Source organism: Marmota flaviventris, chromosome 1, assembly GCF_047511675.1.
Source record: "Marmota flaviventris isolate mMarFla1 chromosome 1, mMarFla1.hap1, whole genome shotgun sequence".
NCBI lineage: Eukaryota > Metazoa > Chordata > Mammalia > Rodentia > Sciuridae > Marmota > Marmota flaviventris.
This window is the reverse complement of record NC_092498.1, coordinates 159,507,874-159,534,537: the sequence shown is the minus strand read 5'-3', so window position 1 is coordinate 159,534,537 and position 26,664 is coordinate 159,507,874. Positions and strand designations below refer to the sequence as shown.

Here is a 26,664-nt window from a genome sequence, read left to right as displayed (position 1 = left end):
ATCAAGTTGGGAAGGTAAGACGTTTATAATGAAAAAGCATTTATAAACAAACAGCTGGTATTTAGCACTTTCTGGTGGAATAAATTAATTTGAAAAATAATAAAAAATCCTATTCAGGCTTAGCCGAAAGACTAAGAATGAAATGATCCTGTGTGATGCTATACTAATGGATTAACTTCAGTGGGGGGCATTTTTTAAATTTGTTTATTTTTATGTGGTGCTAGGGATTGAACCCAGTGCCTCACACATGGTAGGCAAGCACTCTACCATGGAGCTTCGGCCCCAGCCCCAGCCCCACAGTAGGGGACATATTTGTTCAAATTTATTTACATGACTTACAAGTAAATCACAAGCCCTATTTCTATTTTCTCTTTATTTCCTGAGCTACAGAGGAAAATAGCCACAGTTGTCCTTGAATATAATGATAGAGTCTGAGAAAAATCATTTGCCAGTCATACTCTGTCAGGTAAGTGTCACAAGGGTGACCTATAATTATCCATTACCACTTCAATAGAGGGGAACAATTAAAGCAAGGGCACTTCTCTGTCACATTTCAGTGAGACAGGATTGTGAACCTGATGGGCAGTCAATGTCCAGAGCACCAGGTTTTAGAGTGGAGATCTTTGTTAGAGAATGTGAAAATTAGTCAAACAATATTTTATTCCTGGTTATTGTCCTGTAGGTCTTGGAAACCTAGTCATAGCTTCATTTTGGGCCAAATACTGAACAACATTCAATTATGGAAGATAATTGAACCACTCTTTGTGAAGTCCAGGCAGGTGTCTTTCAACCTGCTCATGGAAAAGGTTGAGAAATGAAGCAGCATTGTGTTGAGTGGCTGTCAGCTAGACACAGGTCGGCAACAGAAGACTTATATGATGCAGTGATAATAACTATTCATTAAAAATGGCCCAGAAGGAGAAAAGAAAACAGATGCTTTTTTCCCCCCCAGTATTGGGGATTGAGCCCTGCCCCCACTCCCAGGGCCTCTCATATGCGAGGTGAGCACTCTAGCACTGAGCGACAGCCCCAGCCCTTTTATTTTATTTTCAGACAGGGTCTCACTAAGTTGCCCAGGCTAGCCTTGAACTTGCAATCCTCTTGCCTCAACCTCCTGAGTGGCTGGGATTACAGGCATGGGTCACTGTTCCAGGCTAGCATGCATCATTTTATATACACAGAGGTAACCAGTCTTCACACAGATTTTCTTTTGTTGTTATCTGTAAGTTATATATAGCATCTAATGATTCCTCCTGCTATATTCATGTCCTACTGGAATCCTCTGAGTGTGGTGTGGCAAAAACAATGGGATGTCATCTCAGAGATTAGGTTACAAGAGGCTGCAGCTTATTTTGGGTGGGGGCTGGGGTTTTAACCCCAGGCCTCCATCATGCCAAGCACACGTCCTATCATTAAGCTGCAATCAATGTTTGGCCCAGGACTGGCTTTTTATCTTAGCTGTTGTCTCTTGGTTGCTCACTTACTCTGATGCTATGTGGCAAGCCCCTGTATGGAGAAGCCCATGTGGCAAAGGGCTGAGGAGGCCTTCCGTCAGCAGACTGTGTGAGATTGAGTACCTTAGTCCACCATCCTGTGAGGAAGTGAATCTTGCCAATGTATAAGAGTGAGCTTGTTGGTGGACCCTCCATTGTTTGAGTCTGGAGATGAGAATGACATCATGCATGAGACTCTGAGCCCCATTAGGATTTCAGACCCACAGAAACTCTGATATGATAAAGTATGTTTTTTAAAAGCTGCCAAGTATTGGGGTAGTTTGTTATGTAGCAACAGATAATTAATATGCATATGTTACAAAGTCAGATTAGATTGTCTTTTGTCATTTGGAGTGTGTGTGTGTATATGTATGTGTGTGTGTATATATATATATATATATATATATATATATATAATTTAAGCTGTTGATAGACCTTTATTTATTTATTTATATGTGGGGCTGAGAATCGAACCCAGTGCCTCACACATTCCAGGCAAGTGCACTACCACTGAGCCCCAGCCCCAGCCTGTCATTCGGAGTTTTAACAGTAAACAGAAGGCACTGGACTAGGATTTTGGAGAGAACTGTGGGCCGTGTCATGAACTCAGTAAGTTCTGAAAAGGAAGCCAAGCCTTCCAATGGTGGAAAGCCTTGATCATCCTTAAAACTGAAGGAAAAAGGGGAGGCAGAAGCATTACCAGAGGTTGAGGAGAGGTGAATCACAGTAAGACTGTACATGGGAGTCTGGAAGAGGACTCGGCACCTGTCAGAATTGGGTGCAGGCAGGGAGTGGGCAGAGATACCTTGACTTCTCTCCACCCCGCACCTTCATATCTGCCTCTATCTTTCACCATCCATCTCTAGCTGTTAACCAGAGATCAACTCCTAGGGGCCAGCCCCTTTGGGAGCAGGGAACAAGGCAGAGAAACTAGATGTCTGTTGGGGCATAGAGAGAAAAATGAGCACATGAACAAATTACTGGGTAACTGTTTTTACGTTTTATACCTTTTTGTTTCATGATAGATTCTTCTACATAATTGTTTTAGGTATCTACATATTATACTATAATCAAATTATCTAATCACACACTGAACATTCTTATTTTCTGTGATAAACAGTGAAATGAATATCTGTATGTTATATTTCTGTGAATTTTCTCAAGTAAAATGGGAATAAATTGCAAAGAAGCAGAATAGTTGAGGACATATTTTTAAGGATTTTGATACATCTTACTATAGGACTCACCAGCAAAGTTTCTCTCTTTTCCCTCCTGAAAAAAACCTTTGCCTATTCGATTATTAAAAATATTATTTTTCACAGTCTTCATTTTGGAATATGAGTGTGTTTTAAAATATTTTTCAAATGCTCATTTGTTAATGTTGTTCTTTTTTTTTGAACTCTGCCCATTTTTCTGTTGGTATTCAGTCTCATTAATTTATGAGCACTATTTACATATTAAAATTCCAACGTTATTTTGTATACTGCAAATATTTCCTAATTTAATTTTTTTTTCATTTATAGCACCTGTTTTTTAACCTCAAGAATGTTAAGATGTTTGTCTTTTTTTCCTAGTATTCTTTTAATAGTTATGTCAAAATAAAAAATATAAAGGGTTGGGGATGTAGCTCACTGGTAAATCACCCCTGGGTTCAATCCCCAGTACAAAAACAAACAACAACTATAACAAATCCTGGCCATTCAAATAAGCCTTCTACAGTTTTAATCTGACTTTCTTTCCATTATATATAGTTGCTACCCTTTGCAGATGGATTAAAATATTTCCATGAATATAAAAGATTTTAATCCATAAAATGATTCTAATCATTGTCTTGCTCTATCTGTGCTGCTATAACAAAATAACACAGAACAGGATACTTATAAAGAACAGAAATTTATTGCCACAGTTCTAGAGGCTGGGGAGTCTATGATCAAGGTGCCATCAGATCTGTATCTGGGGAGGCCCCAGTATCTGCTTTCAAGATGGCACATTGAATGTGACATCCTCCTATGATAGGAGGTGGGAGGTCAAAAAGGCCAAGAGCTATGTGAAGCCTCTGTTATGAACGCCTTAATCCTTTTCATGAGGGAGAGGCCACCATGGCCTACTCATCTTCTAATGGTCCTGCCTATTAACGCTATCATGTTGACAAGTAAGTTTCAACATATAGATTTAGGGGAGCATGTTCAAATCATACCATCTATTATGTATTTCAATAAAGATCAGTAACAGGATTCTAGATGGGCCTAGTTTAAGATTATGTCCTTGTTTTCCCCTCAAATTAGGTCTAATTGGTTTTTGTTCATTTGTTTGTTTTGTTCTTGGCAGTGCTGGTGAACAAACCCAGGGCTTCTGCAGGCTAGGCCAGGGCTTCTGCAGGCTAGGCCAGTGCTCTACCACTGAGCTATCCCTAGCCTCAGGCCTAACTGTTTTGTTGCCTCATGTCTTGAACCTCTTGGTAATTTTTATAAATACCATAAATATTTTAGAGCTTGAATAAAAGTAATTTTGGCAGATCCAAGTGAGGCAGTATTATTAATATAGTGTCACATGTGTAATGCAAAGAAGTGCTCACCACATTGCTCTTCTTTTAAAATGAAAAATATGAGGACATTTGGCACACATGAGTATAATCAGTCTTTCTGCTGGCATTCCATGAAAAGGGAGCTCCAGGTCATGTTTGTAATATGTGTTTTTCCCAAAGGGCTTCCTATGGCTTCAGGAAACACCTAACATAGCTTTTACCGTTACACAAAAGAGAATACATATTTCATTTTGATTTCAGAACATGATTTCTACTTTAAAAGTTAAAGACAATCTTTACGTTGGAGAGAAAAATAGTGTTTCCTTAGTTTTTGATCCAATGATGTTTTAAATCAAAAATCAAATTGAAGCCGGGTGTGGTGGCACACGCCTGTAATCCCAGAAGTTCGGGAGGCTGAAGCAGGAGGATCACAAGTTCAAAGTCAGCCTCAGCAATTGGAGAGGCCCTAACAAACTCAGTGAGACCCTGTCTCTAAATAAAATACAAAGTAGGGCTGGAGATGTGGCTCAGTAGTTGAGTGCCCTTGAGTTTAATCCCTGGTACTAAAAACCAACCAACCAAACAAAAATCCAAATCCAAAACCAAAAACCAAAAAACAAAACATACAAATTGAAAGTCTGGGTAAAAGTTTCTCTTAAGGCTTGTGCATGGTGGGACACATATGTGATCCCAGAGACTCTGGAGGCTGAGGCAGAAAAACATCAAGTTTGAAGCCAGACTGGAAAACTTATCGAGAGCCTGTCTCAAAATAAAATAACAAAAGGAGAGGACTGGAGATGGAGCTCAGAGGTAGAGTACCCCTTGGTTCAATCCTCAGTACCACAAAACTTTTTTTTTTCTTGTAGGTGAGGAGTTATATCTAAAATTTCCAAGAACACTGGAAATAAAATTTATTTTCATTTAGAAAATTATGGTGGTGTGTGATACAATGTGCTTATATACCTTAATAATTTGTCAGTATCTCATTTACAGTACTCTATAACTTAAATAGGATCTATAACTTAAATAGGAAAATACAGAATAAATTTAATATTTTCTCTATGCCAAGCACTGGGCTAATTACTTTCTATAAATATTTTATTCAGTCCTCATAATTCTGTGGGATAAGTATATTTTAAGGAAATTTATTGAGATAAAACTTACATATAATAATTGCATCCATTTTAATTGTGTGAGTCAATGCATTTTAGTGATGTATTGACCAATGCAACCACCATCAAAATGACTGAGTCTATTTTAATCATTGCAAAATATCCTTTTGTTTCCCCTTTTAGGTCTTTGCCTAGCCCTGGGAAGGCACCAATATGTTATCACTGTAATTTTGTCTTTTCTTGAGTTTTAATGTAAGTGGAATTACAAATGTGTAGCCTATTGGAGCTTGCTTTTTTCACTTAGCAAAATGCTTTGAGCTTAATCCATGTTGCTTACATATGTCAGGAATTAATGGCTTTTTATTGCTGAGTAATATTCCATTGTGAGGGTGTACCACATCAGTTGATAGACAGTTGGGTTGTTTCTATTTTTTGGTTATTATGGATAAAATTGCTGTTTTAGTCAGCTTTTTCATCACTGTGTCGCAATGGGCAAAAGGTGTGACTTAGGCAGTTGAGGGGAAAAAATAAAGATTGTCCACATGCTTCTGCCCTTTTCAATGCTTTCTTTACTCAAATTACTTAATACAATTTTACTCTATAGGTTTTTAATCAAGAAAGTGACAATCCTTAATACTAGGCACTCAATAAACATAATCAGTTCACAGCAAACAATTCTATAACAATTCTAAGCACTGCAAACACACTTAATCATGACAGGCTCATGGTAGACATTCCCTCTGCATGCTAAGTTCAAGTGTCAGATCAAAGCCTCAAGTCTTAAGCTCTAAGTCCAGCAGATGCACACTTACTCAGACTGTGATGATATGATCAGGAACCAAGGCAGACTTCTGGGGTGGAACTGATGGCCAGTTGAGGAGAGGGTCGTGGGGAGGAGTCCTTTTCTCACCAGAGTCAAGAGACTGCTGTAGAGTTTGAGAATGGTGAGAACAATGCAGAGGATCGGGCAGATGAGAGAAGAGTTGGGATGTCAGTCTAGGTCCTCATCAGGCTCTCCGCCTTGTGTGCATCAGTGTCGGCTAGCTGAATGTCTGTTCATTTGCTACATCATTTATACTAAACTTGGGGGCTTCTGACTACCCTTTCAATCCCTATCAGCTGCTACTGGATTTCTCAGTGATGTCATTTGCCCCAGCATGAAAGCATCTGGTCTGGGGGTCCCCACTCTAATTTTCTTGCCTTTCACTCTGATCATGGGAAGGCAACAAGCCAGAGACTTCACTCTGAGTTTGTGTCAGGGTGGGGAGAAGTGACTTGTTTGTGCCTGAGGGCCACATTGGAGGTCTCAGTAGGTGTGCCTGGTGAGACCTGAGGTTTCAAACTGGGGTTTTAAAATGGAGTTGCTTAGGCTAAGGCCTAAGGCTATCTTTACACACTGTGACCAAAAGACCTGACAAGAACAATTAGAGGAGAAAAGGAATTGCTTTGGGCCTGAGGTGAGGAAGAACTTCATGGCAGAGGAAAGCAGCTCAGGATATGACAATCAGGAAGCAGAGAAAGCTCTACCCAACAAGGACAAAATGTAAACCCCAAAGGCATGACCGGGTTCCTCCAGCTGCACCCTACCTGTTTATAGTTACCACCTACTTAATTCATTCAAGTGGATTCATGTATGGATTAGGTAAAGACTCTCAAAACCTTATCATTTCACCTCTAAACTTTCTTACATTGTCTCACATGTGCACTTTTGGGGGAAACCTCATATCTAAATCATAACAGTTGCTTTGAATAATAATGTAAGTCTTTACATGAAATTACACTTATTTCTTAAGGGAACATTATGTTTTTCTAGGGGTTGTGTCGCCTAAAGTTCAGTCCTTGTCCCCAATGCCAATTCAATGATAAGGACACAGTTTTGAGAAAAAAGGAAAAAGGTCTATTGCTTTGCTAGCAAAGACAAACACCTGGGTAGGGTGGTGATGGTGGTGGTGGTGGTGGTGGATGGGGTGGTGGGGTTGTTGGGGTATGCGGGGGTGTTTCCTGTTCCAAAGGCTGTGATTCTACCCATCAGGAGGAACAGGAGGATTTTAGAGGAACTCTTCAAAGGTTGCATCCCAGGTGTGTTCTGGTAAGGGATCCCAGAGCGCCCTGATGGTATGTTAGGTATTCACTTCTTAGATCCTCCGGCAGAAATCTCCTTCCTGTGGTTGGTGTGTTCAAGGACAATTAATTAGGGGAAGAAAAAGGTGACACTGTCTCCCTAATCTTGTTAGGGACCCGGAGAGGGGAGAAGAAAAAGAGAGAGAGGAAAAAATGTCCTTTTAAAAGTAAGACTCAGAGCAAAAAGAGCTATATTCAAAGGCTGAAGTGGACCACTGTAACATCTGTACTATATTAAATCCCCCCAAACAATGTACCAGTTGCTTTTCATTCTTGCTAACAGTTGGTCTTTTTGTCTAATTAAACACACTAGTGAGTGTATAGTCATATCTTTCTTTTTTATTTGTGGTGTTGGGGATAGAACCCACACAGAGGCTAGGCAAGGAGTGCTACCATGGAGATACCCCCCCCCTCCCAGCCCTAGGGTCATACCTTATTGTAGGTTTTCATTGCATCTCCCTAATGTGGTAGCTAGTTTCCAGCCTGGCATCCACTGATCCTGACTTCTGGGTATACATGTCTTTGTGCAGTCCAACTCCAGAACAAGTAAACGGCTCTCTTTAAGAAGTAAATAATTTTAAATGAAATAAATGCCAGTAAGGAGAAGGGGAGGGTGTTCATTTTTTTGGTTAGGTAAGGAAATTTTTGAAGTCTAATTTTCTCTGTTTTTATTTGATAATCTGATAATGAGTTAATTTAGCAGGCATTCAGACAAGTTCTGTACAGATAAGATAAAAAATTACATCAAAATCAAATAACCAGGTCTAGGGTTGCCGTGGCTCAGCGGTCCATAAAAATAAATAAATAAATAAAGGTTTAAAAAAATTAGATAACCGATTTGGGTTGGAATAATAGGAAATCACAGCTAAGGCGTCCTGTAGCTCGTCTTGCGGCTCCGTGGGGCCTCCCTTCAGAAGAGCGGCCCCTCTCTGGGGGACCTCGCCCTCGCTTCAGGCTCCTCTTCTAGGTCTCAGCTTGGGCTCCTTTGCTCGCGAGAGTTTCCTCCACTTACAGGTATCATCGCAGGGCTGCCGGAAACGGAGGCCGAGAAGAGCCGCGAGACTTGGCTGGCCCACACCCGCCCAGGCTGGGTCTCTCTTCCCGCGCGCCCCTCCCAGCCAAGCTCCCCAGGGCTGCACGTGCAGTTGTTGTGGTTGACGTCACTGGAACCCGGAAGTACACCCACCGAAGGTCCCGCCCCCAAGATGGCGGCGCCCTGCGCACGGGGCCGCCACCGGCTTCGGCTCAGTCTCTAGTGATACCCTCGACCCGGTCTGCGAGGACATGGAGCAGCCGGGGTTCACCGCCTCGCTAGTGGTGAGTGCGGGGCAGCAGGGTGGGATGCTCGGAGTGCCGCAGGCCTGCAGTGGAGCCCATGGGGATTTCCTTCCGGTTTGGCGCGCAGGTCTGACCTCGGGTTCCTGACCGCGAGGTCTCCCACGGAGCCCCGGGCTCTACTGCGGTGGCGGTGCCTGGTCCCGAGGCCACGTGTTGTGACCGCACGTCAAGAGGGGGAACGAGAGGTACTTACTGTTCTCTGCGCCCTCTCTACTTCCTTTATACACCATAATCACTTCAAACTCGAGATTAAGTATATGCAACTAAAGGGGAAAAAAAAGCAACAAAAATACCTGTCGCTAAAATCGCTCACAGCGCCTCTCTACAAGACTAAGGTTGTCATTTTGCTGTGTCTTTTTTCCGTCGTAGAAAATGACATTTTCACCTAATCATTCAATACATAATTAATCTGCTTATTCTGCTCCAACCTTGGGCTTTGAGGAAACATTGAAAAGCACAGGTAGCTTTTCTGTGGAGTCCATGGGTGGCTTATTAAATTCCTTAGCAACTATGAGAGGCAACACGTTTTGACTTAAAAGAGCAAGAACATAAAGCCCTTTCTCAAATATTTTGGAGCTTCTATTTGGGCGGGGACACGTAAAGAAGTGAACAGGACAGATTGACTCTCTTCATTTTTATTAGTTGTAGATGGACAGAATGCCTTTATTTTATTTGTTTATTTTTATATGGTGCTGAGGATGAATCCAGGACCTCACGCATTCTAGGCAAACGGTTTGCCTCTGAGCTACAGCCCCAGTCCATAAACACATAATTTTGAAAATGCATCTCATAGAATAAATGAAGGCCCACAGCTGTTTATTCACTTACATAACCAGTGTTGGGAGGCACTCTTGGATATAATGTGGTGAACAAGACAGACCTACTTACAAGGCTCAGGTAGTGGAGACAGAATAGTAAAGTGATTGTGGGGATAAATGACAGGTAGTCTAGGTTCAGAGTATTGTGGGCACATGTGGAAGGAAGAAGTTCCTTAGCCAAATGTATGGGATGATAGCTTTAGATTTGTTGAGATGTGTATAAGCTAGGTCTGTAGAGATGTACAGACATACATAACCACTTTCATTGAGTTTTCCAGTCTAGCAGGTGAGACAGCAATAGTAGTTTTGACAACTAACATTCCTGTGTCAGGAACTGGGATAACCTCTTATATTATATATTATTCCATTTAATTCTCACAGACAATTGAAGTCTTACCCTAGTTTTTCAGTTGAGGGAACTGGGATACAAAGAGGTTAGAAAACTTGTCCAAAGTCACACAGTTGAGGTTCATTTTATGTTAAAGCTCAATCCAACCTAGGTGGTGCAACCTGGGGGTTTGTGTCCTTAACTGCTTCCCTTTACTTTCTCAAGTCAATAACAGTAGCAAATACTAAACAGAAATGAGTGCTAGAGTTAACAAAATAATTATTTTGGGCTGGGGCTGTATCTCAGTGGTAGAGCACACTGTGAGGCACTGGGTTCGATCCTCAGCACCACATAAAAATAAAAAAAGATATTGTGTCCAACTACAACTAAAAATATATCTAAAAAACAATTATTTTAAAGTGAATTTTATTAAGGTATGATACACATGCAGGTATATTCTTTTCCTGTCTCTTTGTGGAGATTAAATTAGGACCAGTAGGTGGAAATTGCAAGAAGTTCGAGTTCATTCCAAGTGAAGGGAAAGCATTTTATTCTTTTAGCACACAGTTAATGGTTCTGCCTTTCTTTCCCTCCTCCTCCTTTTTCTTCTTCTTCTTTTTTTTTTTTTTTTTAGCTCAAGAGAGGACTACTTAGAAAGTTTTAGTTTTGGGAAGTTTAGGTATAAATGACTTTTTAATGTACTTTTTTTTTTTTGTACTGGGGATTGAACCCAGTGGTGCTCTACCACCTAAAGCTACACCCCCTACCCTTTTTTGTTGTTGTTGTTGTTTTTTAGACAGGGTCTCACTAAGTTGCTGAAGCTGCTTTTGTACTTGTGATCCTCCTGCCTTAGCCTCCTTAGTTGTTGAGGCCATCATATTCTGTTTGTTAATATACTTTTGTTTCCATTTCCAAACCCTAATACTACATGTTGAAAATCACTTTAATTTTTTTTTTTAATTATCAGACAAAATTTGAGTAAGAATAATGCTGTGCCAAATAAAAGAAACATAGTAGTTCCACCTACAATTGTCCCACCTCTACAAGTTAGGTTTAAGCAGATATATTTGTTGGCTTTTGCTCTGGTACTAGGGATAGAATGCCCCAAAGGTATGTTCCCTGCCTTCATGGATTCATACTAGAAGGTAAAAATTAAATAAGGTTGAGCTATAGAGCTTAGAGGTGGAGCACTTATCCAGCGTGCTCAAGGTTATGGGTTCTGGTCCCAGCATGGCAAAACAAAACCCCAAGTAAAGCAAAAATTAGCTGTGTAATTGCAAATAGAGATACAACTTAACTGCTTACTGAGCATTTTAACATGTGCTTTTACACCTTTTTTTTTAAACTTTTTAAAATTTGTAAGTGAACACAGTACCTTTATTTTTTTTTTTTTATTTTTTTAAAGAGAGAGAGAGAGAGAGAGAGAGAGAGAGAAAATTTTATTAAATATTTATTTTTTTTTAGTTTTCGGCAGACACAACATCTTTGTATGTGGTGCTGAGGATCGAACCCGGGCCGCATGCATGCCAGGCGAGCGCGCTACCGCTTGAGCCACATCCCAAGCCCCCCTTTATTTTATTTTTATGTGGTGCTGAGGATCAAACCTAGTGCCTCACAAGTGTGAGGCAAGTGCTCTACCACCGAGCTACAATTGCAGCCCCTTACAGCTTTTTTGTAACTGAATTTATAACACAGTTTGGTGTTTAACTTTTTGAAAATTAACTTATAAACTCAAATCCTAGAATTATAAAACAATGTGAACACTAGTATTTCTCTAAGGTTTTTGAGCATTGCATGATTTAGGTTTTCTTTTGCATCAGCCAGTGGATGATTTTTGTCTAGAGAGCCAACTTTGAGGAGAGTTTTTAATTCATTATTGCTAATGAAAGACTTGTACTCTTCAATCTTTGGTAAAGTATTCTATGTGTGTGTGTGTGTGTGTGTGTGTGTGTGTGTGTGTGTGTATTTTAATATTGGCATGTCAGATTGGTATTAGTAAACTTTTAAGAATAATTATAGTCACAGAATTCTAAAGAGAATGTATATTTATTTTGAAAATTGTTTAAGGGCCAGGCATTTTGCTGAGCTTATGATAGGTTCACTTATTTGTTTTTATTCTCATTTCACCTTAAAGTAATTCTAGTGAAGCATAGACAGTATTTTCCTCATGTTTAGAATGAAGATAATATTGGCTTAGAAGAGTTCCTAAGGAGACCCCAGTTGAGATTGTCTTTCTGATGCCAAACTTGGCTCTTAGGCAATATTTAATCTGAAAGAATTTCTAGAGAAATAGAAGAATATTCAACTCAGAGTCTAGAAGTATTATTGCATTCTTGAGAACAGCCTCACTAAACAAAACTGAACTCTGCACAGCCCTTTTAAATAGGAGGTGCTGATAAACAGGATTTCTGGAAAAGTCTACCGAAATACACCGTAAAGCTGTCCTTGTGGCTGGGGAATGCTAAGAAAAATAGCAGCAGACGGATAACACTGGCTTTCAGTTGTTGTAACTGCTGTAGCAGACCAGAACAGGGAGAACCACATAGGATCCGCTGTGGTTTTTCTTCTGAACACTCAGTCTTTTTATAAGGTGTTAGCTTATCATCTTCCAGTTCCATTTGGGAAGCCCTGCTGTGTAAATGATGCTGGGTTAGATATTTAGGAAGACAGAGGTGCACTCTGAAGGATTTTCATGCAGAACATCATGGTTAGAACTAAAGTGAGATATAAGCAAAATTATGTGGAGTCAGGGAAGTAGCATTTAATTCTGTCTGGGAGATTGGGAATGGCATTATGAGCAATATGGTATTTGGTTGCAGCCATAGGAATGACAGGATTTTTTTTCTTTCTTTTTGCAACTGTACCAGTGTATTTTATTTTATTTTTATTTATTTATTTGTTCTTATTTATATACAGCGGAATGCCTTACAATTCTTATTATACATACTGAGCACAATTTTTCATATCTCTGGATGTTTACAAAGTATATTCACACCAATTTGTGTCTTCATAGCTGTACTTTGGATAATAATGATCATCACATTCTGCCATCATTTATAACCCCATGCCTCCTCCCTTCCCCTGTCTAGAGTTCGTCTATTCCTCCAATGTTCCCTCTCCCTATCCCACTATGGATTAGCCTCTTTATATCAAAGAAAACATTCAGCATTTGGTTTTTTTGGGATTGGCTAACTTCACTTGCATTATCTTCTCTAACTTCATCCATTTACCTGCATATGCTGTGATTTTATTCTCTTTTATTGTGAGTAATATTCCATTGTGTATATATGCCATATTTTTTTTATCCATTCGTCTAGTCTATTGAAAGGCATCTAGGTTGGTTCCACAGTTTAGCTATTGTAAATTGTGCTGCTATAAACATCGATGTGCCTGTGTCCCTGTAGTATGTTGTTTTTAAGTCCTTTGGGTATAGACTGAGGAGAGGGATGGCTGGGTCAAATGGTGATTCTATTCCCAATTTTCCCAGAAATCTCCATATTGCTTTTCCTATTGGCTGCACAAATTTGCAGTCCCACCAGTAATGTATGAGTGTACCTTTTTCCCAACATCCTTGCCAATACTTATTATTGTTTATCTTCATAATAGCTGCCATTCTGACTGGAGTGAGATGAAATCTTAGAGTAGTTTTGATTTACATTTCTCTAATTGCTAGTGATGTTGAACATTTTTTCATACTTTTGTTGATTGATTCTATATCATCTTCTGAGAAGTGTCTGTTCAGGTCCTTGGCCCATTTATTGATTGGGTTATTTGTTTTTTTGGTGCTTAGCTTTTTGAGTTCTTTATATATCCTAGAGGTTAGTGCTCTATCTGATGTGTGAGGGGTAAAGATTTGCTCCCAAGATGTAGGCTCTCTGTTCACCTCACAGATTGTTTCTTTTGCTGAGAAGAAACTTTTTAATTGAGTCCATCCCATTTATTGATTCTTGATTTTAATTCTTGTGCCACAGGAGTCTTATTAAGGAAGTTGGGGCCTAATCCCACATAATGGAGATTAGGGCCTACTTTTTCTTCTATTAGATGCAGAGATTCTGGTTTTATTCCTAAGTCCTTGATCCATTTTGAGTTGAGTTTTGTGCATGGTGAGAGATAGGAGTTTAATTTCATTTTGTTGCATATGGATTTCCAGTTTCCCAGCACCATTTGTTGAAGAGGCTATCTTTTCTCCAATGCATGTTTTTCGCACCTAAAGCAATCCTTTAGCAGGAAGAGTGAAGCAGGTGGCATCACTATACCAGGCCTTAAACTATACCACAGAGCAATAGTAACAAAAATAGCATGGTATTAGCACCAAAACAGACTGGTGGTAGACCATGGTACAGAATAGAGGTCACAGAGACTAACCCACAAAATTATAGTTATCTTATGTTAGAGAAAGGAATGGACAGGATTTTGATAGGTGTGTGTGTACCGGCGAGTAAGGGGAATGGGGGCAGGTAGGGCAAGACAGGAAAGTGATCTGCTCGATGCAGTAGGTGGGCAACAGGAGGATAGGACAGCATTCTAGGCTTAGAGAGAAACCTAAGTGGAGTACAGAAATGAGAGGTTTCAGGCTATGTTGGGGAAGCAGAGTAGTTGGATTGAATGAAGCCCCAAGTTCTATAGCAGAGTGCAGAAAGTAGCTGGAGAGGAGGTAGCTCAGGGTCTGTGAAGGGAAGTTTGGTTATTTCTGCTGAGTACCTACTGAGTATCAGTGAATTTGGGACTCTTTTTTTTTTTGAAAGGTGGAAGTATTGATTTCAAATGTCCTTTCTTTTAAGCAGATGTTTGTAATATTCAATTCATAATTACAAAATATGAGCAATATAAAAAATTAACAAGTTAACAATAATGCCTCTTGTCCCAAATCTCTTTCCACAGAGGTAATAGCTTCCAGTAGTTTGTGTGTGTTTTCAGATTTAGTTATTCCTGTGCAGAGTTATATGTGTTCTTAAGGGGGGATTATACAGCACATATTCTATATCTCACTTAACCTCAAAATACAACATGTATGTCAGTGCTAGTGAATACAGATCCACCTTGTTCTTTTAAAGACTATGTAGCAATTTGTTATTTGGATATAACATTGATTTAACATGATTCCTGTGGATGGACATTTAGATTCTTTTACTTTTCTTTTTTGAGATGTAGTCTTGCTGTGATTTCCAGGCTGGACTAGAGGGGACAAGGAATGCTGTGGGGAGAATGCCTGGCGAATGCAAAGATCATAGGAAGCAGCAGTTCTGCTCTGAGGAGGATGATGGTGGGTGCTTCAGATCTGCTGGCTTCTCAGTTGTGGAGGAAGGGTCCCCTGAGCAGCCTGGTTCTTCTTGCCTGTCGTTTTAGGCTGATGGCCTGTGTTGATTTTACTTAAAGTACACAGTTTCATTTTGTTCAGAGGTTGAGCAGTGATGATCTCCTGTCCTTGGTTTTTGTGTGTCAGCCTCCTCTTGAGAAAAAGGCTTTTTAGCATAAAATCTAGATCTTTTAAAATTTCCAGTAATTTCAAAGCACTAATTAAATACTTCTTCTCTATAGCCTGGCAGGACTATTTACATTTATTAACTTAAGGTAGGGCGTGTAATTTATCCATGTGTATGATTTTAAGATCTTGATAACTTGTTGTGCTTATCAGAGTTTATTGGTTATCTGGGTTATTTGGTTTCTTTGGACTTTTTCTAGTTTTTAATTTACAATTTTTAGTGTAAGCTACTGTAAGTCTTGACGCTAACAAGTTGCCTGATAACTTTTGGATAAATAATCATGATAAAATAAACTTCTCAGACTACAGAACAATGGAATATACCGATTTCTTTATAATCCAGTTGATGTTGGCTAGTATGATCAAGTATAAAACAATATTGATGTAAAATTAGAAGCACTTCATCAAATATTTGTTTAAATCTTAAATATGTTGTGTGGTTGAAGATACAGGCCTTCTTCAGGTTCTGGGTTAGCTGTTCTGTTTCTGTTTTTCATTCTCATGAATTTAAATGACACTAGTTAAAGAAGCTTGAAATCCACAGAAGCAATTAGTACCTTGATTAATGTTACACTAGATAAGTAGATTGAATCTGCTCATTTTATTCTTAGAAGACAAGAATTCTGATGAAAATGCGTTAGAGAAATCAATGCATGCAAAGCACCCAAGTAGATTAAAAGACTAACTTATTGATTAAAACTGAGAAACAGATACTACTCATCTCACTAAGCCCTCTCCTAAGGTGAAAGAGAAAATCAGAATAAAGCCCGGCATGTTTTCAAAGAATCCACTTTTTTTTTTTTTTGTAACAGACCATCTCATCATGTTTTATTCTTTCCTTGTTTTAAGAAAATTAAAAGGCAGGCAAAATATTTCATTTACTTATTGAATTTTATAAAAAAATCTCTAAGAACAAGTGACAGGAGCATTGAAAAGGTGGCCTTTCAACTTTTTTTTTTTTTCATTACCTCTGAATCTTTTTACCAGAACTGAGAAAGGCAACCATTATATCCTGAAAGAAAAAATCCCATACCCCTGGTTCTTCTTCTTTCTTTCTTTTTCTTTCTCTCTTTCTCTCTCTCTCTCTCTTTCTTTCACGAGGGTCTTGCTTTGTTGTCCAAGGCGACAAAGTCCCAGAATTGGAACTGTAGGTGCACACCAGGCCCCCCAGGTGGTTGGTCTATTAGTACTGTGTGTAGCTGTCTCCTGTGCTCTTTGAATGACTGGTTTCCCTTTCAGGTCTTGTGCCAGGCAGACTTTCATGGTTTTTGAAGTTCTTTCTTGTCTTCCAGAATAATTGTATAGTACTGCAGTATTAATAGTATGGTGTCAACTTTTCTAGTGTAAACTAATTTTTAATAATTTACTCATGTTAGTTGATTAAGAAATAGGCCTTATTGGATTTCTCATCAGTCATTTTTCTAGTTAAGTCTTGGAGTGGCTTTATGGTGAATGGCCGGTAAAGCAGATTTAAAAAAAATTTTTTATTTGTTGATAGATCTTTATTTTATTTATTTATGTGGTGCTGAAGATCAACCCAGTGCCTCATACCTGATAGGCAGGTGCTGTATCATTGAGCTATAACCCCGGCCCAGGTTAAGCAGATATTGTTTGCTTGGTACCAAGCTTTATACCACTTGAGTATTTAGTGAACTCAAAAATGGAAAAAACTAAATTTGAATTTTGCCTGTGTGTTTGACTAGTACTGATTTTTCCTTCTTTCCTTTTTTTTTTTTGTTACTGGGTATTGAACCCAGGAGCAGTCTATCACTGGGCCTCATCCCTAGCCATTTTGATTTTTTGAGACAGGGTCTTGCTCAGTTGCTTAGAGTCTCACTAAGTTGCTGCAGCTGGTCTCAAACCAGCCTACTTCAACCTCTTGAACTGTTGGGATTACATGTGGGAACCATCACACCCAGCTTGATTTTTTTTTTTTTTTTAAATTTCATGTTGTGGAGTGTATAGTTTTTAAATATATATTTTTATAGTTTGAAGAGGTAATACATTCACTTGGTTCAGAATTCAAAAGAAAGGAAAAGTTAGCCATTCAGTTAAATTCTGTGTAGGAATACTGAGTTTCCTCTTTATTTCTCTTCTGCTTACTGTAATCTGATTTTGATTCACATCTGTAAATGTTGCCTTTAGAATATCTAAATAATATCTATTCTGACCTATCTTTGTGTTCATATTTTTTGAAATTTCATTTTTCTTCCACTCAAGTATAATAAGTTTTAAAATATTCTACATATATTGCATTATAATCATGAGATATAAACTTAGTTTTTAATCAGCTTAATTTGCAGCTTCTCTATAGCAGCATGATATTTCTTGGGAGATGACTAGCTCAGGCCAATTTTTTCTAATTGATTTACTCACTTAATTTTAAAATTATCAGTGAATTTTTTAATATAATAAACAATAAAAAGTACTATATGGATCCTTAGACATGTAATTCTTAAAATACAGATCTAGATGAATAAAGATTTGGAGCTATTTCAGAAAACAATCTTAAAAAAAACCCCTTAATGCAGATTGACTACTTACTAAGCTAAAAAGACAAAAATATAACATTGGGTCTGATATGGAAAGGTCACCAAGATAAATTGTGAGATGAAAGAAAGCGCAGAGTAGTGCATATTGTATACTATCTTTTGTTTTTTAAAAAAAGGAAAAATAAAATGTATGTTCATATTTGCTTTTGTGTGCCCAAGGTAACTTTGGAAGTATACAACAGTAAACCATTAAAAGCAAATGAGTAGGAGACTGAACTCTTTACCTTGCAGAGTTTTTTTTTTTCCCCTTCCTTTTGTGGCTTTAAAAATTTTTTGAGTATATTAAAATGAATGTTAAATTTGTTTTAAAAAATAAATTTAAATAATAAAAATTTTAAAAAGAAAATTTAATATAAAACAGTTTGCAAGTTTAGTACATTTTTTGTTATTTTCCTAGGAAAATATCTAGAGTAGAGATAGAAAGTCCTTGGATTTTTTGCAAAGGTTTGTGAACTGAAAGGTACAAGAAATATGTTTAAATACTACCTCCTTCTTCCTCTTCCTGCCCCTAAATAGCAGAGGCCTTATTTTATTGTAACCTTTTTTTCTTTTTCTCCCCTCCCCTCCTTTTTTTTTTTAAAGGCTGGTGGGGTAGCAGGTGCCTCTGTTGACTTGATATTATTTCCTCTGGATACCATTAAAACCAGGCTGCAGAGTCCCCAAGGATTTTATAAGGCTGGTGGTTTTCGCGGAATATATGCTGGTGTTCCTTCTGCTGCTATTGGATCCTTTCCTAATGGTAAACATGACATTGATATTCTTACTGCTATAAAGCCAAGATAATAGGACTTATTTTCAGAATGGTATGAGGGGATACATAGTTCCTTCTGTGTTGTAACTAATCTTCTGATTTTATTTTCCATTGTTTAACCCACAATTTTTGAATAGGTAGCACTGGGGATTCCCTTACAGTATCTTTGTAATAGAAAAACAATTTCCCAGCGACTCAGGAAGCTGAGGTAGGAGAATCACAAGTTTGAGGCCCACGTGGGCAACCTAGCAAGGCCTTGACTTAAAGTGAAAAAGGGTGGAGATGTAGCTCAGTGGTAGAGCACCTCTGAATTTAGTCCCCAGTACAGAGAGAGAAACAGGAACAACCTTGCTTGCATATTGGAATCTCCTGGGCTTTAAACAATACTGATGCCTGTGTTTCACCCTCAGAAATAGGTTCTGGGTCTTGTCTGACAATCAGCAGTTTTTGTTAGCTTCCCAGGTGATTCTAGTATGGAGCCAAGTTGGATAACTTGGACTCGCCTGATCACTGAAGAGTTTAAAATACTTGGAGATTCTTGTGTAGCAGGTGAGCTCAATCTTTGAGTCTTTTAATTGTACTTAGATGATGCAGGTGTTTTTTACAGGCTTCCACCTGATATTCTGATTTCAGCATCTTTTTTTTTTTGTACCAGGGATTGAACTCAGGGGCACTGAGCTACATCTCCAGCCCTATTGAGTATTTTATTTGGAGACAGGGTTTCACTGAGTTGCATAGCGCCTCGCTTTTGCTGAGGCTGGCTTTGAACTTGCGATTCTCGTGTCTCAACCTCCTGAGCCGCTGGGATTACAGATGTGCAGGTGTGAGCCACTGCTCTCCGCTTTCAGCATCTTTGTTTTGGTTTTGAAGTCATGTGACTTATGCCCCTCTTATTCTGCAACAGTATAATCTGTTTTATGGAATCTACTTCTTGGTACATGTCTTGCTGATACTTTTCTCATTTCAGTTGTTTATTTTGCAGTGCTGAGGATTGAACCCAAGTCCTCATGCATGCTGAGCAGGTACTCTGCCACTGAGCCACATCCCTAGCTGGTGATGAATGCTTCTTGTGGCACTGAAAATAAACTAAACCAATAATAACAAAAAGGCACACAATACACATCCATAAAATCACAGTCCTAGGAGATTCTTAAATTCTGGGTTTTGATTTATTTTTTCAGGATAATTCATAAGAAATTTTTCCTCTTAGGTTAATCTGACCTTTAAGTGCCAGATCTGTGAGCATATCATTCACATAAAGATTGTACCACAAATAATAGTATTTCTGTCCTTTTGTTTATTACCTCCCCTTCTCCTTGCCCTGCAGCCTGTTGAACAGCAAGCTGTTTTGGGTTTATCTTGACTTTTTGTATGCCTTAATACTTTGAGTAATTGGTTATAACAAGTTATAATTGAGCACCTATTCCATGTCAAGCATGGCTCTAAGGGTGTGAGGGGCATGGATATGTCCCAAGTTTGTCCACATTGGACTCACCTGATCACTGAAGAGTTTAAATACTGATTCCTGTGGCTCACCTCAGAGATTATGATTTAATCCATCTGAGGTATGTCCTGGTCATTGGTGGTTTTAAAAAATTCCAAGGCAATCTAATATGCAGACAAATTTAAAAACCTTTGAGCTAGGGGATTGTACAGGAATATGTCACTAAGTCCCCATTTTTTGGTCACAGATTTATTTGGCTTTCTCCTTCACCTATACTCATTGTTCTTTAGATCTTTGTCTCTTACATATTACACAAAAGCATTCCTGTGGGTTAGGTGTAGTATTAGTTGTAGTCTTAGAGTACATGATGCTGTCTCAATGATCACAGGATTATTTTACATTCTTTACTGAGGATTTACATACAGAATGTGGTTTTGAACTTGTGTGTGGGGGTGTGTGTGCAGAATGGGGGCAGTGGTATCTTTTTTGCCTTTCTTGCTTTTTTTTGCCATCCACACAACTTCAGCAGATGGAGGGTGCAAGAGAAGTCAAAGCTTTTTTTTTTTTTTTTAATTCTTTTGCTGTCTTCCTACAGATTTTGAATGAATTGCATTTTCCTTTCTGCTTTCTTTTGTCTTTAACTGTTGGTTAAGGTTCTAGTCTAGGTACAGAATGCCACTGTAATCTTCAGAGCTGAGGGGTTGGCATGGAGGGGACAGAAGATTGAAAGACCCATATTGAAGGCCCACATTTAGGAGCCTTATTCCCTTTATTTTTATTAATTTTTTTAGGTGTAGATGGACACAATAGCTTTATTTATTTTTATGTGGTGCTGAGGATCGAACCCAGTGCCTCACACTTGTGAGGCAAGTGCTCCACCACTGACCTATAGCCCCAGCCACCTTATTCCCTTTTTAATAGCACATGTAAAGAAAGTATGGCATGTTTTTTTTTTTGCTGGGGGTGGGGGATGGGCTAGAAGAGACTCTTATCAGCCCATTTCTCCTTGTTTGATTACTTGCTCTGATCCTCATTTGGAATATTATTGTGCCATCATTTTTCACCAGTGGAGTCTTTTTTGGATGCTGTGCACTTGGGGACAGGGGTTGGAGGTTACAGACCTAAAAGACATGAAGTATCACACAAGTAGTCACAAAATTGGGCAAGCTTGAGGCAGCTGACCATGAAACTTAGGAAGTTTTAGTACTTTCTTCCTTTACCTTGGGGTGGGTATAGAGATGCTAGTAGCTGCAGAACGTACAGCTGAATGCCATCAGGGATATTGTAGTGGGCCAAAGTGTGACAAGCTGTATGAAGAACACACGGGAACAGGCCTGTGTTAACTGTGCCAGGTCCCTGAATTGGTAGTGACTTCTGTGGACTGCGGGCCTGCATATTTCTTGGCAGCCTCAGATCACTGAGTTTTACTATCAGGCAGTTTTTCTGAGTGTTTCAGACTTGGCTGATATATTCTAGTGTCCTTCAAAAGATGAATTTGTGATTCCTTTTTCTTTCATTCTTTATCTTTTATGGACATGATAAACACTTTTTGATTAACAGTACAAGGTTTAAAGCCCTCATGTGCAGCTATAATTAGTTCATGGTGATAGAGATAGCTCTTCTGAGATTTTGATTTCCTGTTCTAATTAAGCATTTGATTGTTTCCTTGTTGTAGGGGTAAATTGATGTAGGAGGGTGCAGTGGCTCACATCTGTATTCCCAGCAACTTGGAAGACTGAGGCAAGAGGATTGCAAAATCAAAAGAAAAAATAAAAAGCCTGGGGATTAGCTGGGCACAGAGGTGCACACCTTTAATCCCAGCAACTTGGGAGGCTGAGGCAGGAGAATTGCAAGTTCATAGCCAGCCTCAGTGGCTTAGCGAGGCCCTAAGCAATTTTGTGAGACTCTGTCTCAAAATAAAAAATGGGCTGGGGATGTGGCTTAGTGGAGGACACCACTATTCAATCCTTAGTGCCACCAAAAAAAAAAAAAAAATTGACATTAAAAAGTAGCTATGGCTATTTTGGGTAACCAGCAATAATAAAGCATTATAGAATACACGTTGTATTTTAAGTAAAGCCATATGTTCATATTTTTGACTTATTTATAAACCAGTGTAGATGTTTGTTTTATGACCAAGTGTGAGATCACATTGTCTGCATTTTTCTAATTTGGGATTGGGCATATAATATGGGCTCAGTAAATTCTGAAAGAGTAATGGAAAAAAGTTACGTTTGTCTGTTGTCTCATAATGTAATAATTATTGTCATACCTTTCGGAAAAAACTATTTATTTATGGTGGGAATGTGTATTTAAGCTTTGTAAAAAGACTGGCTTGTTTTAAATTTCAGCTGCTGCATTTTTCCTCACCTATGAATATGTGAAATGGTGTTTGTACACTGATTCATCTTCGTATTTGATGCCTGTGAAGCACATGTTGGCTGCCTCTGCTGGAGAAGTGGTGAGTTGCAAGTTAGTATGTGATAGACTTCAGAAATATAAATCATGCATACTTTTTTTTGGTACAAATTTCTTTTTTTTAAATTTATTTTCAAATGATACAAAAAAAGGAAAAATTGTGCCTGTTTAGGGGATACCATGTAACATTTCAATATATGTATATGCTGTCTAATGTTTAAATACTTCTTGACATTTTTTATTTTTTTATGGTGGTATTTATTTCTCTTAAATAATTTTTTTTTTTTTAATTATGAAAGGAAGAGCTGGGGTTGTGGCTCAGTGGTAGAGCACTTGCCTGGCATGCGTGAGGCACTGGGTTTGATCCTCAGCACCACATAAAAATAAAAACGAAGGTATTGTGTCCACCTACAACTAAAAAATTATAAATAAATATTTTTAAAAAATAAAATTATGAAAGGCATAAATCACAATAAATGTAGGTGAATCATACATGTCAGTTAAAAGATAGTCTTGGGGATGAAAGAAAAATTCAGCTGTTCTAAAACGAGAGAGAGTTCTAAAATAATGACACACAAAACATTAAATGAAAGAAATGGAAGAACCCTTTCACCTGTAGGTTGTGTTGGTTTTGTATTATGTCAGCATAACTGAGTTGGAACTGTTTTTCCCAAAATTCCTAGTTATGGGTCAGGTCAGCCACAGAGAAATTTGCAGAAGGTTCGTAAAGGAAGTTAAGCAGCAGCTGCATTTATGCTCAGAAGGTGGGCTTAGGGTTGGGCACTGTTGCAGCATCTCTCTGTCCCTGATCTCTGCTGGCTTACTGTCTTGGCCTCTGGCTAACAGTTCTCCAGCTCCCATCTTTCCCTGCAGCTTCTCCAGATTGTGGGTCAAGTGTCTGAGCCCTGCAGGGCAGGATGCTAGCTTAAATGTGGTTTATCTCATAGGTTAGTGAGAAATAGATGGGAATTAAGATTTGTTTTTTTCCTCACTTTACTAAATTTAGGGAATACTGATGAAATAGAGTTGTGTTATGTTAATACTGGGCAAAAAGAATTTAAGGCACCAGAGAGTCTAGAACATAATGACTCAAGGAACAATTCTGGGAGATGTAACAAGCCTGAACTATATGAATAACATAGTCCAGAACATATGAAGCAAAACCAGACAAGATGATAAGAAAAATAAATAGCAGTATAGTCTTACTTGGAGATAGTCACATCTCTGAAAGCATTCAGACTAGGCAGATGTAAACTTACTCAGGATGTAGAAGATGTGAACAACACAATGAATTGGTCTAATGGATTTATATAGGACTTCACCTCAACAGTTAAGAAATACATATTTCAAGCATACTTGGAAAGTTAACAAAAATGGACACCCCATTCCACAGGCGAGCTTCAACAAGTACAGTAGAGACAACGTTGTACATATGATTTGACAACCAACTATGATGAAAACAAATGCCAGGTTGTCATTACCATGAGTTTAGAAAACAAACCCTTTTTTAAATAATTCATGAGATAAAGAAAAACTCATAATGTGAATGGAAAAATGTCTTATACCCAAAGCGTACACAGTTATGGTTTAAAATAGACAAACCAGGGCTGGGGTGGTGGCTCAGTGGTAGAGTGCTTGCCTAGCATGTGTGGGGCACTGAGTTCAATTCTCAGCACCGCGTATTAATAAACAAAGTCCATTGACAACTAAAAAATTAAAAATAAAAAAAATAAAATAGACAAACCAAATCTAATTCAGAGGAGCACTAATAAAAACTAAACTATCTTCACTCTTCTCATTAATATACCTTTCTCTATCCTTTCTCCCCAATATAAGGGAGAATTTCTCCCTAATTTCTACTAACATTATTTTTGTTAGCTAGAAATTGTCTATTCTCTACTAGTGTTATTTTCCCCCATTATTTCCCGCCCCCCTTTTTTTTAAATTGATTTTGGTCATACCAGTAGAAGTGCTCTACCACTGAGTTACATCCCCAGACCTTTAAAATTTTTTTAAAATTTTGGGACAGGCTGTCACTAAATTACTCAGGCTAGCCTCAAATTTACGATTCTCTTCCCTCAGCCTCCAAGTAGTTGGAATTATAGGCCTGGGTCACCACTTCTGGCCTGCAGCATTGTGATAGGCAGAGTGTGAACAGGAATGGACCACACAGTAAAAGAAAGGGTCCTTAATTGAACACCACCTTTTTTCCTCATAATGGTATATGTTTACATTAGAAAACTTGGAAAATGAATCAGCAAATATAAATAATATGTAACATTTACATAAAAACAATATATATGTATAAAACAATTGCAATATATTATGGTTTTGTTTTCTATGCACTTTTTCTGCCTTAGCAAATTTGACTGAGAATCTAAATTGTTTTGTAATCTGCTATTCTTTGCTTACAAATATGGTAAATTAGGGGTAAGGAAAAGGGAGATCTTAACAGAAAAATAAAATAAATACTAACTTTAAGAAGATAGTTTTAGCCGGGTGCAGTGGTGCATGTCTGTAATCCTAGCCGCTGGGGAGGCTGAGGCAGGAGGATCTTGAGTTCAAGGCCAGCCTCAGCAACTTCGTGAGGCCCTAAGCAACTCAGTGAGACCTTGTCTCTAAATAAAATGCAAAATTTTTATAGGGCTGGGGATGTGGCTCTGAGTTCAATCCTTGGTGCCAAAAAAAAAAAAAAAAGATAATTTCAAAAACAGCTTTATTGAGATATAATTTATACATCACACAATTCATTCCTTTAAAGTAAAGAATTTAGTGGTTTTTCGTATGTTCGTAGGGATGTGCCATCATCGTGAGAGTCAATTTTCAAATATTTTTATCACCCCCCAAAGAAAACCCGTGTCTAGTATTAGTCATTCTGTGTTGTACTCCAGGTCCTGCCCCTCCAGATGACCACTGGGCTACTTTTTGTCTGCATGGCTTGGTCTGTTTTAGACATTTCATATAAATGCAATCCTGTTACTTGTCTTTGAGATTTTTTTTCCCTATTAAAGTAGTTTTCCAGATTCATCCATGTTGTAGCATATATCAGCACTTTATTTCCTTTTTTGCCAGATATTTCATTGCATGGATTTTTAAATCTTACTTATCCGCTCATCGGTTGATGAACATTTGGGTTATTTGCAATTTGGGGCCATTATGAATAATGTAGTTATCAATGTTCATGTACAACTTTTTGTGTGGACATATGTTTTTATTTGTCTTGGTATATAATTAGAATTATGGCCAGATGGTAACATTAACCTTTTCGGGAGTTGACCAGACTGTTTTGTAAAGTGACCTCCGTTTTATATTTTATATTCTCATCAGCAACAGTGAGGTTTCCGTTGTTATCTGTCTTTAAAAAATTATAGCTATCTAGTAATTATTCATTGGTATCTTATTGTGATTTTGATTTGCATTTTCCTAATGGCTAACAGTTTTGAGAATTTTTTTCTTTTTTAATTTTGTTTTTTAGTTATAGATGGACACAGTACCTTTATTTTATTTTATTTTATTTATTTTTATGTGGTGCTAAGGATCAAACCCAGTTCCTCAAGTGTTAGGCAAGTGCTCTACCACTGAGCCACAACCCCAGCCCCTTGAACATTTCTTGTGTGCTTGGAGAACTGCTTATTCAGATCTCTACTTCTTTTAAATTGTAGTTTTTGTGTGTGTGTGTGGGTGTGTTGTTATCAAGTTATAGTTCTTCATGTATTCTAGACACAAGTCTCTTATCAGAGGTATGGTTTACAAAAATTTCCCCCCATTTTATTTATTGTCTTTCTACTTTCTTAATAGTGTGCTCTGAAGCACAAGTTTTTAATATTTTTTTTAGTTGTTGATGAACTTTTTATTTTATTCATTTATCTGTATGTTGTGCTGAGAATCGAACCCAGTGCCCCACTCCACCACTGAGCCACAACCCCAACCCCAAGTTTTTAATTTTGATGATGTCCATTGTATGTTAATGTTGTTTGTAATTTTGGTATCATATCTAAGAAATTTTGCCTGATCGAAGGTGATGAAGATAATACACCCGTGCTTTATTGTAAGAGTTTTATGTCTTTATAGTTTTCTGTTTTGTTTTGAGTTAATTTTTGCATATGGTAGAAGAAGTGCTCTAACTTTATTCTTTTGCTTGTGAATATCTACTTGTCCTATCTGTATCTTTTTTGAAAAGGCTGTTTTACCCCACCCCCACTCCTACATAGAACGACCTTGGCACTCACATCAAAAATGAATTGAGGCGGGATGTAGTGGCACATGCCTGAAATCTAGCAACT

The 26,664-nt window shown here is 38.2% G+C and overlaps 1 protein-coding gene across 9 annotated transcripts in view; it reads left to right on the top strand.

Moving 5' to 3' along the window:
- The first annotated feature begins 8,425 nt into the window (after positions 1 to 8,425).
- Slc25a26 (solute carrier family 25 member 26) overlaps positions 8,426 to 26,664 on the top strand; it is a 132,959-nt gene continuing 114,720 nt past the window's right edge. For 2 of the 9 annotated variants that reach the window (XM_071618424.1, XM_027954540.2), the window contains exons 1-3: positions 8,426 to 8,567; positions 18,351 to 18,507; positions 22,315 to 22,424. In XM_071618424.1, the coding sequence (XP_071474525.1) occupies positions 8,535 to 8,567; positions 18,351 to 18,507; positions 22,315 to 22,424 (300 nt within the window). In that variant the 5' untranslated portion in view covers positions 8,426 to 8,534. Of the gene's footprint in view, positions 8,568 to 8,602; positions 8,774 to 14,890; positions 14,998 to 18,350; positions 18,508 to 22,314; positions 22,425 to 26,664 lie in introns of those variants that run through there. The other 7 variants (XM_027954542.3, XM_027954539.2, XM_027954543.2 and 4 more) reach the window with 6 other exon arrangements.